At 44.8% G+C, this 16035-nt stretch overlaps 1 protein-coding gene across 3 annotated transcripts in view; it reads right to left on the bottom strand.

Moving 5' to 3' along the window:
• The window catches only part of ILDR2 (immunoglobulin like domain containing receptor 2), a 58998-nt gene that overhangs the window by 16053 nt on the left and 26910 nt on the right, over positions 1-16035 (bottom strand). The window contains exons 4-6 of one of the 3 annotated variants that reach the window (XM_029230737.1): positions 7641-7697; positions 4766-4912; positions 3469-3645 (exon numbers count right to left, since the gene is read on the bottom strand). The exons of 1 other annotated variant lie outside the window; for it this stretch is intronic. In XM_029230737.1, the coding sequence (XP_029086570.1) occupies positions 3469-3645; positions 4766-4912; positions 7641-7697 (381 nt within the window). The remainder of the gene's footprint in view (positions 1-3468; positions 3646-4765; positions 4913-7640; positions 7698-16035) is intronic. One more of the 3 variants, XM_029230735.1, reaches the window with a different exon arrangement.

The following is a 16035-nucleotide window of genomic DNA, read 5'->3' as shown; positions in this document are numbered from 1 at the left end:
AAACAGCAGATTAATTCCATTTCCTAGATAGATGTTGAGCTGGAAAGGCCTGTAGTACATTAAGGTGGGTATGTTCAGAAGGCAGGTGGATATATGGGACTGAGGAACAGGAGAGAGGATGGAGATAAAGACTGGCAGTCATCAGCATATAGATGATGACTGACGCCATGGACTAGATATGATTTCCCAGAGAGAGGACCTTGCACAAACAGGAGCACCAGCATCTGGGGGATGTGCAGAGAAAGAACAGCCAGGATATAGTGAAAACGGTAGGAAAAACTCCAAAGTACAGTGTTGAGGAGGGCAAAGAAATATGAGTGCGTTGTCAGGGGTGGCAAGTGCTTTTGAGAAGTCAGGGGGGCAAGCTTTGAGAAGCATCCATTTGAGTTAGCAATAAGGCGATCTTGGCAAGCGCTGGTCTTTGGAGTGGTGAAAGCAATAGCAAGACAGAAGTTCGCTGAGGAGAGGAAATGGAGACATTAAAGATTCAAAACTCTATCAAGGAGCTTGGCTGTGAAGAGGATAACGTGGATAGGGAAGTAGCATCAGAGGACTATAGGGTTTTTGCAAATTGTTGTATTTTAATGGGAGAGATCCGAGTGTGTTCTGAACGCTGATAGGAAGGAAAGGCTAAAGACGTGAGGTGGGAATGGGGTGGGGTATGGAGATTCAGCAAAGAGAGAACCTTGACAAAGCTGAAGGGGATGGCTCCAGAGCAGGACAGGAGGAGACAGTCATCTTTTTTTGTAACACAGGTAACAAACACACATAGCAGGTAGCCGCTATGAAGAATGGGAGAAGGAATCAGGGTGCCTCTTAACCTCTTGCCCATTCAGTAACTAACTGGCTATACTATACGTAGCTCATCAAAGATGCCTTTTCAACTACACAGAGTGTTCAAAAGAGTATTGTGTACAAATGTAATCTGAAAAATTACTGTTGCTAGATGATTACCCTAAAATTGAAGTAGCATAAAAATAAAAAATAGGCTAAATTTACATCTTTATAAATCAGCATTTCTTAACACTTCTGACATTCTTTAAAGGACAATCTACATGGAAGAGTGGCTTAAGCCACTTTTCTTAAAGGAGAAATAGCCAAACGCCATCAGTAATTCTGGCCACGGTACCATGAGTACAGAAATGTGCCCAGTGAGGATCATGAAGAACTCACTCCTGACTCAACGAGCCAGAAAATGATAACATGAGCCGGACTAGCTTGGCCGGCACTGGTTGTGCATTCTCCCCTTTTCCCCTGCTGACAGAATCCTGACTTTGTTCATTTCCAAGGTGAATAGGTGTTGCGGCCTAAGAGATGAGTCTTGGTTGGTCCAAGCCAATCTGGTTTAGGAATGGAGACAGGACACAATTCTGGCCAATAAAATGACATGGAGAAGTCTGCTGGAAGGGGAAGAGGCTTCTGGAAAAGTTTTCCTCACTCTTGAGAAAAGGAGCACAAGGAAGGAGCATAACTTTTCCATCTCTGAATGCATTTAGCATCTGGGACGGTGGCAGTCATTATGGAGTCTGGAGGGGAGCCAGCCCGGGAGGACAGAGGATGCACTCGGGATGCCAGAACAGAAGACGGGAAGAACTAGGTCCTACAGTGATGCCACCTGAACTGTTCCATTAACCAGCCCCAGAACCACCTTACCTTGGAATTTCCTGCTATGTGAAATAATTTTTTTTTCTATTTTTTAAGCCACTTCTAATTGCAGTTGGTTAGTATGGCAGGATGGAGCCCAAATGACTGAACTGCATGTGCAAAAGCAGGAACTGGAAACGGGCTGAAGACAGGAGAGAAGAAGTATTTGCCATTCTATGAATAAGAGTCATTTTATTATGAGAATCCATTCAATAAAAAGTAAGAGGGAAAGGGTTCTGATGGGAGGGAAGGAGACAGAAGATTGGGGGGGGGGGAAAGGCAAGCTGCAAACAGAGCATGAGACAAGTCCTATTAATGCCTCCTTTGCCCACTCTATCTTTTGGGGAAATGGACTGTATTGTATTTATCTCTCTAATACCCTGTGTGTCCTTCATCATTAACTTTTACTTCTCAGTCTGTGACTCATTCCCAGTCTCAGACATCAGAATCCTGCTAACAGTTCCTGAGAGAGAAAAAACACAAATACCAATTACTCACTGAGGATATCCACTCCTTCCAGGGTGGAGCATTGACAGTTCATTAAATGGACTAGACATTCTTCCCTGCTCCCCACTGAAGGCTGTCCAGATACCTCCAGGGGAGAAATGTCTGTTTCATCAACCCTAGTGGCTCATTCACACCTACGGATTTAAAAATCACCTCCTAAACATACTACATACAGAGTTCTAACCTTTACTACTCTGTAGTCCTGTTCAGATGCCTCCAGGAAGGCTACATTTTAATGTCTCTATACTCCTCTACCCCTGCCTATAACCTCGAATTCATCATGCCCTCAATGGGGCTAATCTTCTTCCAAATAAACTCTCCTTACCAGTTATCTCATTTCTGTCTAGGATATGCACCACTAGACAACTGGGCTCATTTTGAAGCCTCCGAACATCTAACTGCTTGCTCTTTCAAAGCATCTCTCAGATTCGTCCACTCATTTCAACACCCATTGTCTCCATCATAATCCAGACACTCACATGTCCCACTTCAATCACACCTCAGCTCAAGGTCTCTGATTCTACTCTCTCCTACTTACCACTTGCTTTGTCAACATGTCACCTCTCCACTCAGGAACCTGCCTGCAGTGGATCTCATTTGCTATGGCACCAAGCCCCAGCTCTTCTGGGAGGGGTTTCAAGGCCCTCCCTAATCTGGCTCCACCATATTCTTCCATTGTCTTGCAGTCAGACAGACAAGCTAGACACTGTCAAATACACACACTGTGTTCTTTTAGCTCTGGGCTTCCACCATGCTGGCCTGTGTGTCTCTGCTTTCCTAATCCTTCTCATTCCTCTAGGCCCATCTCTAATCTCCCCTCTTCCCTGAAGACTTTGTAACCATCCCAGCTCTTTCTCCTTTGAACTGCCAGTACCATACGCTTTAGCATCTAACTGTCCCACTAAAGGTCCATTTTCTTTCCCTGGCTGGGCCACACTGCTTGTTAGACAAACCTTGTCCTACACGTCTGAGTGTTCCTCACAGTACCTGGTAGAGTCCTGAGCACTAGGTAGGGAAGAGATAACTATTTATTAATTGAATGATCAACATGCAAGGGGTACACCTTGCCTCTTTTTCTTATGATTTTAGTTATTGAGGAGCCTGGGAAGAAAGCAAGGGGCAGCTATGTCCTGCAGCCCTTGGAAAGCCTGGCATGCATTCCAGGAGATATCTGACACAGCTGGCAGGCTCCCGTTTCCAGAATGGAGATAATCATTGTCCAAAGAAGTGTCACTGAACAGATGGTTCTCAGCAGCAAGGAACCAGAGTGGAAGCCAGACAGGAGCATGGGGCAGGGCAGTCGGGAACTAGATTTACCACTGTGGCTTCCTCCAGTGGAGTCACTTGGTGCCAGGGGAGGTGGATGCGGCTTGTCCATCAGCACGCCAGATGCGGGGGCTCCTCCCAAGGGGACAGAGGGGATGGAGTAAGGGCCGGGGACACCGGAGACAGAGGGAGGGTACCCGGCCTTTGCTGCTTTCCCTGCTTCATACACTGTGGAGGGAGATGAAGAGCAAGAGAGATTACATCATCCCACCCTCCACAACCCTCACACCAAAAATTCCTGAGGGTGTGCTTAAGGGAGCTCCTGGATATATGCGCGGGCGTGTGTGCGTGCGTGCGTGCGTGTGTGTGTGTGTGTGTGTGTGTGTTCTACTAGTCCTGAATTGATTCATCGGAACCCCTCTCCCCCACTCTCTTGGACTCCTCCAGCGATGACATAAGGAATTACAGTGTTTAGTAGTACCTGGCAACTGAGTAATTAAGCAGTGCGAGGAGCTGTCACAGCAGCCTCCCCTGTGACAGCAGCAGCCCACTCTTAACCATGTTGCTATAGGCTGCCTCAGCCCCTCTGGAGGAGGCCTAGCACTGGGCTGCCCAGAGCTGCTTCCAGGAGGCTCCCAACCTCTTCTAGAGAGGCAAAGCCAGCTATGTGCTGACACACGGCCCCGCTCTGTGAGCTCAAAAGCAGAGCAAACAATCTGACTCCTCGCGTGGAAACTGCTGTGTTCCTGAGGATATGAAAGATATACATTGTGTCTCTCTCCTTCAAGATGTTTATGGCAGGGTGCCAAACTTACTGCCTATATGGGCTTGGCCAGGGAGGTAAAATTGTGAGTCCCCAAAGGAGGACTAGTTCCTTTGTGGACCATTTTGTCCTAGGAGTAAATACAACTCATCTGTGTCTGGATGGGACCCAAAGGCTGTGGTTTGCACACGCTGTTGGTAAAAAGGAGGAGTTCTCTGCACGCACGAGGCATGATCAGAGAAGGTTTTCTCTAGTTTGGATGCCCGAGGAGAGGGCAAAAGCCTTACCCCGCAACCTCACCATCCTGAACCTGCCCTTCCTTTCAGCAATAGTGTCAGTGAGGATTCCAAATGCAGGGGTGATAGGTGTAAATCAGAAGCATGGAGAGGTGCCTGTAGGTGAGAAGGCAAACAAGAATGGTCATCTCGGGAAGCTGGGGCCTCCCAGCAGAGGAGAGTTTGGAACGATCGCTTTTGGGGTGGAAGGAGAGGCGGTGGAGAAGGCGCTCAGGGCACATAGCTGTCTGATGGCAAGGTGACATTTCTTTTGATCACTCTACATCTCCACACTCATCGCTCTACTCACAGGCCTGCGGGCAGCAGCAGGAATCTGGGCAACATGGGCAGCGGATGTAGCAACAGCAGCTGTGAGGACAGCACTGGCACCAGCAGATCCCCACCAGGACGAAGAAGAGGAAGACTCCCAGGGTCACCAGGCCAACAAACACCCACTCTGGAAGGACGCACAGAGAAACCCACACTCGAGGCGGCCCCCCGCCAGGACAGGCCCCCTCTCACCAGTGCCTCCCTGTGAGATGAGTGGGAGGGACCTGGGGGAAGACAGTGTCTCGTAACAGGGCACAGAGCCCCCAGACTAAGGAGGAACTCTGAGAGTGAGAAGCGCAGACCCCCCCAGGGCTGGGGCGTGGACAGCAAGGAAGGTTACCGGGGTCATACTGAGCACACATAATGACCAGTACAAAGTGATGGGGGAGGCTCAGGGCCCCTTCCTGGAAAAAGGGCTCACCTTACCAACTGTAGTGTCAGAACACCTATGGGACAAGAGCAGAGATTCCTGGCTAGGTAGAGGGGAACTTTGCTTCCTGAGCTATTAAATGGTGGGTTCTGTGAATTCGTATGTTTTGTAGCCAAGTTAATCTTGTCCCTAAAAGTGTTAAGTCCTGAGAAAAAGTTCTCTATGTCTAGATGGTCTAAATCAGAACATATTTAGGTGGTCCATGGCCCTTGTGTATTCATGTTTTCCCTACTGAATGCCTCTTAACATCTTTCCTGCACTCAGCATCAGTGCTGAGATCAAAACCCTTTGCTAAAGAGAACTAGAGACATAGGCTCCGAAGAGAAGATCCTGTCCCTGTTCCCCAAGAATGGTTTGATCACACTCCAGCTGACCGCGCTACACAGCCAGCATGACCACGGACTAAAGTGGCTCAGGACTGGGATGACTGGGAAGGCTCTCACGTGTATATCTGACCATGTTTGTTACCGTCTGCTATTTTCACTGCTCTGCCAGTGAAATTCATTCATTAATTCATTTGCCCATCCAAGAGATTAAGAGAAAGGAAACCAATCCATCTGGCTTAGATAAAAATGACTGTGGCCCTGGAGTGACCTGATGTCATGCTTTTGGGACTTGGCTATAGGATCCAATGTCCCACTGTGGGGGGGCCTGGGAAGGACTGGAATGAGCCATGATTTCCTTTCAAAGCAAAAGATTAAAGCAATTCATTTTGATTGAAAACCGTCTACCAAAAATCCCTTTGCAATCAACTTCAAGTACACATTGTTTTGTTTGAATTTTAGTTATTAAATATTCCTGCAGTGAAATGGAACATTCCGTTGGAGCTTGCGAATGTGCTATTTTGGTTATATAAAGGGTTTTGTGATAATGATAAAGTTATTTGACCTTTGTCTAGAACATAATTTCCTCAGGGAGGAAACAAACAGCTTACGTTTCCTGAATGGTCCTCCTCACTCACCCATCAGAAATACATTCAAAATAACCAGGTCACCCTCTATTCAGGAAGTGAGAAGGCCTTGTACCCAGCTAGAATGTTCTGGAGAACATTCTTGCTGAGGACAGTAGATAGATGAGGGCTTTGGCCTGTGCCTTAGCACTAACATAATAACACAATGCGGCCTGAGATAGATATGGGCCCTGAGGATTAGATGAGATGTGTGGTATGGTGGCTACAACTTGGGTCAGGCAGTCAAGGATAAAAGACTGGCAGGTTACCTTGGAGAAACAAAGAATGTTATCCATGAAAGGATTCTTGGAGTCAAAAGGGAGAGAAATTCGGGAGACCAGGACCAGATATGAAAAATACAGTAACTTTTCCTTGGGACTGTGGGATATAACATCTAGTATGAAGCAATGCAGTGTTAACAGTGTTTTTTTTGTGATGAGCAAATGCGTACAAATTGATGGAACTCTGGATAAGGCGGATCACAAAGAAATATCTATTTGCGTCCTTGGGATCGACATCGGTGAAAAGAATGTCTGTATTTGGGTTGGCCAGCTCATGGGAAAGGATCAGGAGAATTCACGGAAGAATAATTAGTGAAGCTCAACTGTGAAGACTCTGCATGCTTCTTAAAACCTGAATCAAGTCAAAACCAATCGCCAGGATTATCTTGTTTCTCTCTTGCTCTCAGTTATTAAGCAGCTCTTAACCCTTTGGCAGAAGCTCTCCAAAGCAAGGCTGAACCATATCCTTTCCTCTTCCCTGCCTTTGGTTATGTCCTCTCCCATAGTTCATTCTTGTTTCTCTCTAATCCTCCTTCCACGATGGGCTGTAGTGCAGCATCAAACTGATGTTGGCTTGTCTAGCTGGTATGTCCAACAGAAGCTACATAAAAAGACAGAGGTGTACATTCGGGGCAGGTGTCCTTGAGATAGGGTCCATGGACCCCAGGGACTTAGGGGGCCAAGAAGCCCCTGAAATTGTATACAAAGCAATGTAGATCTCTAAATGTGTACTTTTCAAGGGAGGAGGGGTGCATAGCTTTCAGGAGGTTTGAAAAAATGTTTTGATAAAGTTATAGAAGGCAATTGAGAGTGACATGGTTGCACACTAATGAATGGGTAAACATAAAGCTTAGGGAGTAAGGAGCAGATTAATAACCACTCCGTCAAGGATACTTCCAGCTATCTGGGTGCAGCTGAGATACTGAGATTGCGAAAAGGCCTGCATACCTGACACTGAAGGACTGGGTCCCCATCTCAGCCTATTTTTAATTACCATTATTCTTTTAGGGCCTAGTAACAGAAGAAATACAATTTGAAGGCTCTTCCAATGGGCTTAATTTCATCCTGGAGAATACCACAGACATATATAGACAAATGTACAAATAAATTAAAGGAGCAATTAGTAACTAATGCAGAAGCAAGACAGATGGAGGGATAGCAAATTAAGCAAATACAGAGTTAAATGACTGAATACCTGGCATAATCTCCACAGCAAAACTGGGCAAGAGATCAGCAAGCAGCCCTGTCCTGCCTAAAAGAAGTGGAAGGAAAAGAAGAAGTAAAGAGGTTACTCCAAAGGAAAAACACAGCCTGAAGCCTAGCTCCAGTTAGCACCATCCCTACATGGGGCCGTTGATCCATGCTGTCTGTGTCCTGAGATGCACGTCACCAAGGCTGGGCTCAGTCAAGAGAATGACCTTCTCCATCAATCTTTGGCAGCCATCTAAGAACTCTGCACCTAAACCAGGCAGAAGCAGAAGCAGAAATTTCTCTCCAACTATTATAGAAGGAGGAAATCTCTGCTTCAAATATGAAAAAACCTGCTTGAGCAGACTGACATATACCATCTCCATTCATTTATACATCCTACTCCACGTATATTATTGGAAAGTCAAACCCGTCTGTATCCAAACGTTCAACCTACATTTTCGTACATCCATACACAGTCCCATGTCCATATAAAAACAAAAGTACATATTTGGTTTTAACTCAGAATTATCTCCCTACATGATTCTATTTATAGCCTAAAGATATTTCAATGATTAAAGTTTTCAAAGGCAAGGAAATGATAAAGCTAGATCAGTTATACACTCTTCGACACTCCTTCTGGCTTCAGAAATACTCTGTACATATGTGTATGGTATGGCTTTTCCATATGGCACCCACAGCTGGCATGGTATGGACCCAAGTGCCTTCTGCGTGATATGGCACAGAAGCTTAAGGGCTGGTGTCAGAACAGGTGCCCCTCGGGGCTCTGAGAAGCAAAGAGCTGTGCAGGAAACAACACACTGGAAGAGGTTGGGGAGGAGGTTAGTCCTTTTAAAAACTAGCCTGGTTTATATAGAAAGAAGTGCTGAATGCTTCCACCACGTTCTCATATCCACATAAATATAAAGGCTGTAATAGGACTTCTGCCCTATACCAGGTTCTCTCTATCACAGTGCAGCCTTGCTAAGAAACAAGTTGCACTAGGAAACAACTAGCAAACTCGCTTCCTTTGAGGCTTGTGATGGCAAAAGGTCACTATGGTTCCTAAGCCTGCAACTGAATCTTACTTCACTTATGGGCATGACATATGCTTCTAGCACAGCTCTGTCCAGTAGAAATATAATGTGAGCGACCAGTAATTTTAGCTTTTCTAGTAATCACATTAGTTTTTTTTTAAAAAAGATGAAATTACCTTCATAATATTTTTACTTGTACCAATGTAGCCAAAATATTAATACTTCAAAGGCTCTGTAGCCACACATCACCATTAGAAAACACACGTCTAGGGGTCTGGTCTCTTTGGTTCATTAGAAAACAACTTTTCCTGTTGAAGTTTGTTGAGGTGCATTAGAGAAAAAGTTACCCATGTGTGTGGTTTATATTTTGAGTCTAAAGGTCATAGTTGGTCACTGATCCTCTCCTCTATCAAATCACCCCATAGAAAAGCAGCTCTGACAAAAGTCAAAGAAAAAAAAGTTCTTCCAAGGCGCTAGGAGAGGATGCTGCAGCAGGGGCAAGGTTTTAGGGAGTCAGGTAAAAGGGCTCTTTGCTCACTTTATTTTTCTTGGCTCTCCTCAACTATACAAGGCCAGTGTGGTAAAATGTGTCCCAGTCATGTCTCCTGCATGGGTCATGGTCCCACATTTGAAAAGTTAATCAGTACCAGAGTACATTCCAAGGAAAAGAAAGCATGGAGTGGGCCACTAGGTTAACTCTGTTTTATTTTTTATTTAGTTATTTTTTTGGCCACGCCATGCAGCATGTGGGATCTTAGTTTCCCAACCAGGGATCAAACCCATGCCCCCTGCAGTAGAAGCTCGTAGTCTTAACCACTGGACCGCCAGGGAAGTCCTGAAGTTAGCTCTGTTTTAGGTTTTGGCAAGAAGGGTTTCCTTCTTTCTGTCTTCCATCTTGTGCAGCTGACACGGTAAGAGTGGTTTGGTGCTTGCAAGGTCTCTTGGAAAGTCAAGTGGGAGCCAAGTAGGTCATTGGAAAAGGGCATCTTGAAGGAGAGATGGGCTAGCCTTTGGCCTAAGCCAACATGAAAGGCTAGGAGGTTCCCCAAGGCTCACACGTGGTCTAGTCCATTTCCCTAGGATAGGCGACCAGACAGGGATTTGGGGCCAAAGTCCAAGCAAGTGATTAAGAGCATGCATTGGTCTCACATGGAATGTTCTCTGTACAAATATCTCTTGGAAGTTCAACAAGGCAATAGACAGGTGGTCAAGGATTTGGGATCTTGGACATCTCTTAAAGGCATAATTAGTATTAATTACAGCCAACAGCCAATGATCAAGAAGTCAATATTAAAAAAAAAAGTCAATATACTGTGCTTTTAGCAAAGCAGTTATCAGATGCTTACTTAATGGTGTTTTTTTTAATATGGACAGATTAGTACTTCTAAATATATCTTACTGTATATAGTAAAATGAGAAGCTTTTATTGTGTTTACTCTCTAGTTGTCAAGCCTACCACTGTTTTAAACATCCCTATATGTGCTGTAGCCCAAATCATTAATTACATTCATAACAGGAATGTTATTGATGACATAAGCTATCGATTTGCATACAATTTCTCACAGGAAATTAGCTATGTGATAATAATTAATTATTAAAAAAATCCATACATTCAAGGAGGATATGGTACTCACACATATTATATAGAGCATATTCTATTGGCGTAAGCAGTAGACTGGCTGGGAGTCAGGGTACTGAAGGCAGCTTTGACATTAGTTTACTTGGTGACCACTATGGACAGATTACTTCCTCTTTCTAGGACCCAATTTTCTCATGAGTCAAATGAAGCGGTTGAATGAAGAGATCCATAAATAGGGAGACCATACATCTTGGTTTGTCTGGGACAGTCCTGGTTTATGCCTGTTGTCCTGGTGTAATTATTAATAGCACCCCTTTTAATTCCAAAGGGCTCTAATTTGGACAATTATTTAGATGGTCACCCATCCATAACATTTTCAGTTCTCAAATCTGATACTCAGTGATCAGAGTTGCAAACTCAATTCCATATATTTATACGGACCAGTAGATAATACAAACAAGGGCAGCTGGTCAAATGTAATACAACTGGGAGCAGCTGGGCGTGTGGCAAATGGCATATTGTGTCTGTAGGGGCTGCTTCTACGCACCTCTAGCCAATTGTTGCCTCACAGAAAAGTGTCTTCAGGGTTGCAAATCTTCCTATTTTTCAAGATTAGCCAGACCCCAGATTTTTATGTGAAATATCCTGATTTTCAGATGTTGGCAACTGATTCATAGATTTGAAAAAATCACTGGACAAGCCATACAAAATATGTTTGGGGACTGTATAGAACCCAGAGGTCATGTGCTTGCAACCACTGCGGGGTATATATACACAGATATAATTATGATGGATAAAACACAAAAGCTGGATTTCCCCACCTGCTGTTTAGAACAACACCATGATGGCGTTCTGACACTACTTCTGCACACAGAATGTTAGTGAATATAAGCTCTAGGCACCTGTGTTCAAATTAAAATCTGAAAGCAACAGTATGACCCACCAAATTGTTAGCCCTTATTTCTGGGGCACTGGAATGGGCATCATGGAAGAACAATGAAGGGGCTTTCATTTTTTTAGATTTTTTTTTACACGTGTAATTGAAAGTTAAAATAAGAAACACGGACAGGAGATTCACAAAGCTCGTCACTCCAACAGAAAGACATACATCAAGCTTCTCATTCTCCCTGAAGCAACGGCCAATAGCTGACACTTCAGAAGATGGGGAAGCCTTCCCATAATGCACCCGTGTAGTGTTAGCCCCAGGGTGGTGTGGGTGACAGACTTTGGCAGTAAAGTGGGTAAAATTAAATGTCTTCAGAATTCAGAACATAGTAGGAGTTTGGGGATAGCAGATTATACCACTATGTTATGTCAACAGTAGAGAGGGAGAGAGAGAGCAAAGTTCTCTGGCTTTTATACCATGACCTATATTTTCCTGGAGCTAAAGGCATTTTAAAAAGTGAATTTATGCTGGAATCCTATATTTCTAAAAGTCATTTTGCTTCCAGCTTCTTGCTTAACAATTCCTAAAAAATGCTGTTGCCACTTAGAAATGCTCTAACTTTTCTTCCTATTCTACTCTATTCTGTCACATCCAATGAAGGTCTGATGTTAGACAGTCCAAACAATTGCAGTAAATACATTCCAGATTTCAGCAGCACTTTACCAACACTTGTGAATCACTGTCATTCTTCCAGGATTCAGTTAGAGTGGCAATTACAAGTCACTTTAATGTCTAAGAAAAGGATGGAAAACAGACCCAGCAAATAGAAAGCCAAATTTACTCTTTTCAAACCCCAGCTCAAACTATGAGTAGAAAGTACAGTTTTCACGTAAGCACTTCAAAGAGTTTTCCCCAAACCTTGCAGAATCCATTACTTTTAAGAAATTTCCACATGAATAGACCAAATGAGTCAGGCATACTACTAGTTTGTACACGCACACATGCAAGTGCCAGTATCATTCCATACGGTCACAAACATCATAGCCCAAAACATTCATGTATTTTGGGTTGAATGACGAGGGCAGAAACAATCACTTTGATAAAACAACTTACAGATTTTACCTATATAATTCCCTGTTTCAGCTGTTTTCTGCCACTGACACCTTGAAGTTATCCCCAACTGAACTCTCAGTACATATTCCTGAGAACAAGTTCACTTCTGGAATGTCTCCAATTCATTCATTCAACAAAGAAATGTATATTGTGCCTGGTGGACACGCAGAGAAGAACAAGACTTGATCCCTGTGCTTGAAAGCCTCAGGCTCGCCCACGCAGCTTGTCCAGCAGTGTGAGGCTAAGAATTCGGCTTTACTTCTCTGCTTCTGGGTCACATGACTTACCAAGGCCAAAGGACTTTCTTCCTGCCAAATCCCCTGTTTTCATTAGCTTTTTTTTTTTTTTTTTTTTTTTTTTTTTTGCATTTTTGACATCAGGTTCCCCCAGTCATGAAGTCTTCCCCCAGAGACACAGTCCTTGCCTGGTTTCCCACTCCTCTCCTACCCATGGCATTATCTTCACATATTTCACAACAAACCATGTCCTGGTGACATTTCCCCAAGGTTCTGATACCCTTTTCTTGGCCGGTCAGGCCCTCAATGCAGGATGTACTTACCTTCTTTACTAAGATAACCAGCTAATGAACTTCTCAATCTTCTGCTTCATTCAAATTCTTACCACACACAGTCTATGTTCCGACAGAGCCATGTAAGAATACTGCCGTGAGAGGCTGCATCCTCCTCCATGGTCCCGGTTTCATGAGAGCACTTGTCTCTCAGCTGCCGTGATTCCTTTACATGTGCCTCCGCTAGCAGGATGGAAACCCCGCTGCCTCCCCAACAGCGTGGCATGAGGAGGTACCTCACCCATCAGGACCTTAAACTTTTCCCAGTAGTAAATCCCCATTGTTTTCTACGCTGGGCTTCTGATTTACTGCTCATGTTAGTGCCTTTTATCCAGCTCAAATGGACTCTTAATGAGCATATGAAGGAACCATTCATTCATTCAGCACTATTCTATGTAATGGAGAACGTTTAGCACCCCTGGACTCAGGGCTCAATGCCAGGAGCATCCTCTACTCACTGGAATATCCCCAAATGCCATCTTGCCATCTCAGGGGATTGAAGCACTGCCTCATTCCACCCCCACAAGCTGAAAGCCACGAAGCTAGGGTATTTTCAAGGCGGCCATTACAGAGAGATACAATATGCGCCCCAAACTGGTTTTTGTCTCTAGTCTTAAAACTTAAATCCAAGCTCTGATCATTAGTCCAAGTTCTAGATGTAGGACAAACTTGTTTTCAGATCCTAGATCGGCTACTCAATTATTTGATGACAAAAGACACATTATTTAATGCATTGGACCTTATGAAAAGAAGGGAAAACAATACTTCCTTTGTCCTTGTGATGTCAACACTGCTGACAGCACAGTTATCTCCATTCATTTCTTTGAAACGTACTAACTTGGAGTCCTTTTCAGTTTTGCCAATATATCATACAAATGAACCTTCTGTTCGGGATGATCTAGAATGTTTTCCTTCCCCAGCTTCTTGAGGTTCCCTTCTTTTCCCTTCTGCTTAATGGACATCTGGGCTTCATCCCACTTCCAGGCTTTCCTAAGATGCCCTGGATCCATTTTCAGGGATGTACTGTATCCACCTGTGACCTCTCAGATCCTAACCCTTTAAAAGGTTTCTCTCCTAAATCTTTGAGGAGAGCAGATGTTTTTCTCTGGCCCTTTTTTTTTTTTTTTTTTTTTTTTTTTTTGCAGTACGCGGCCCTCTCACTGTTGTGGCCTCTCCCGTTGCAGAGCACAGACTGCGGACGCACAGGCTCAGCGGCCATGGCTCACGGGCCCAGCCGCTCCGCGGCATGTGGGATCTTCCCGGACCGGGGCGTGAACCCGTGTCCCCTGCATCGGCAGGCGGACTCTCAACCACTGCACCACCAGGGAAGCCCTCTCTGGCCCTTTTAAGTGTAAAGTTGTTTCTATGGCTGTTTGGAATCCCCCAAATTGGAAATTTCCCAAGGGCACACACATCCCTGTTTTTATTCTATATTCCCATGGCAACCATGCATTCAATAAATAAAGATTATGATTATCCATCACAAATGTGGATATAGCCTCCCTTTCTTTTATATGTAAACTATGTATTTAAGCATTTCATGTGTGTATTTTTTTCTTTGTCCCTTTCGTTTTAGCTCACTTTAAATTATAGTGAATAATTCTCACAGTGCATTTTCTCCACAAAATGAGTAGTATCAGACCATCTACAATTAACTGTTAATAAATGCTTCAGGCTTTTCGGCAGTGATTATAAGCTTGGCCTAAGGCACTGACTTCTATTCACACAGAATTCTAAAATCAGATTGTATTGCCAGAAAGGATCTCGGAGGTCATCTAATCCATAACCCACTCCATGTTTTCAGGAACCTGAGGCTCAGAGAGCATAAGAATCTTACCCAAAGTCACACAGCTGACTAATAAACCAGGAGTAGAACCTGGGTCTACTCACCCCCATCCCTATCTTTTTTCCCCAGTATCTCACTCCCCCTCAAGCCTTGCTTATTCTTAATTTAGAGATGTTAGACATGTGCAGCATTTCTAATCTCCTAGTATCTGCAGTGAGCAACACAGAAATTTGTGTTTGTGGCATTACTGCTCTACTTACATAATTAAAGTATAATGTCTGGATATAGGAGTGTTGGAGATGGTTAACAATTTCAGCACCTTTTAAAGCTGTGACCAGAAAATGATTACTGAATACATCATAACACAGTATGAGCTAATTAAAAGGCATTCACCATGCTGCTATAAACTAATAAACAATAATAAAAATGATTGCAAAGCACTCTGCCTTTGCAAAGTGCTATAGTGATCCAACCCCCTAGCCCTCAAGAGTGAGTAGATGCAAAGTGTTATTAGTAATATAACGTGCTCAACTTGGCCTGAGATGAAATGACTAAGACAGTTAGATTTGATTCCAAAATGATATGGAGCAGGGTGGGATTTAATGGAGGGAGGAAATTGAGTTTCTTGGTGCCCGGTGTGATTTCCTGAGCTCCCTGTGCTCCAACCATCAGACCTGCACAGACACTTCAGATGCAAAGATATCAAGAACGGCTAGTTTCCTTAACCCAAAAAGCCCAGGTGGTCCACGGCAGACACGGAGGGGCACACAGCTTGGTAGGTCTCGGGTTGTCAGAGTTCCTGCCCTTTCCTCCGTGGCCAGCCCCCTCTCGGTGTGAGGGGCGTGAGCATGGAGCATTTCCCAGAGCAAATTCTGAGGCACTGCACCGTGTGAACTCAAACCTGCACACTTGAATAGCGGCAGCTGGCTTTGGAGAAAAATGCCATGGCTGTCTCCTGACCGGCTTTCAAGGGCTGCCATTCTTTCTTTCCAGGGCTGAGCCGATTTTCGGCGACACCCGCTCTCCCGCGGGCCTCCAGGGCCTCCCCTCGGCGGGGCCCGTCCCCTCCCTCCCGCGCACCGGCTTCGCATTTTTGCCGCCTCCCGGCTCTGTCGACTACAATGCGGCCGGCGGGCTGACCCAGCTGCTCCAGCTCCCGCCTGGGTAACCACGGCAACCGCGGGCTTCAGGAATGCTCACTAATTGAAGGCCGAGTTTCCTCCCACAGTGATGAGCAACAAGTGAAGCAAAAATAGTGAGGCGGGATAAAGGCTTCGAGGGAGCGGGGGAGGGAGGGGAGAGCAGTCGCAGAGCGGGACTGGGTGGCTGGGGGGTGAGGGGAGGGCAAACGGCGCCTTCAGGACCTCGTTTGTTCTCTTCACAACCCAGGGCAGTGAAGAACCTTAAAGGACACCGTTTACCCGTCAGAAATC

This window comes from Monodon monoceros, unplaced genomic scaffold (assembly GCF_005190385.1).
Source record: "Monodon monoceros isolate NGI ecotype Baffin Bay Population unplaced genomic scaffold, NGI_Narwhal_1 Super_Scaffold_18, whole genome shotgun sequence".
NCBI classification, from domain to species: Eukaryota; Metazoa; Chordata; class Mammalia; order Artiodactyla; family Monodontidae; genus Monodon; species Monodon monoceros.
Note: the sequence above shows the minus strand (reverse complement) of the source record. Positions and strands in the feature narration are given on the sequence as shown.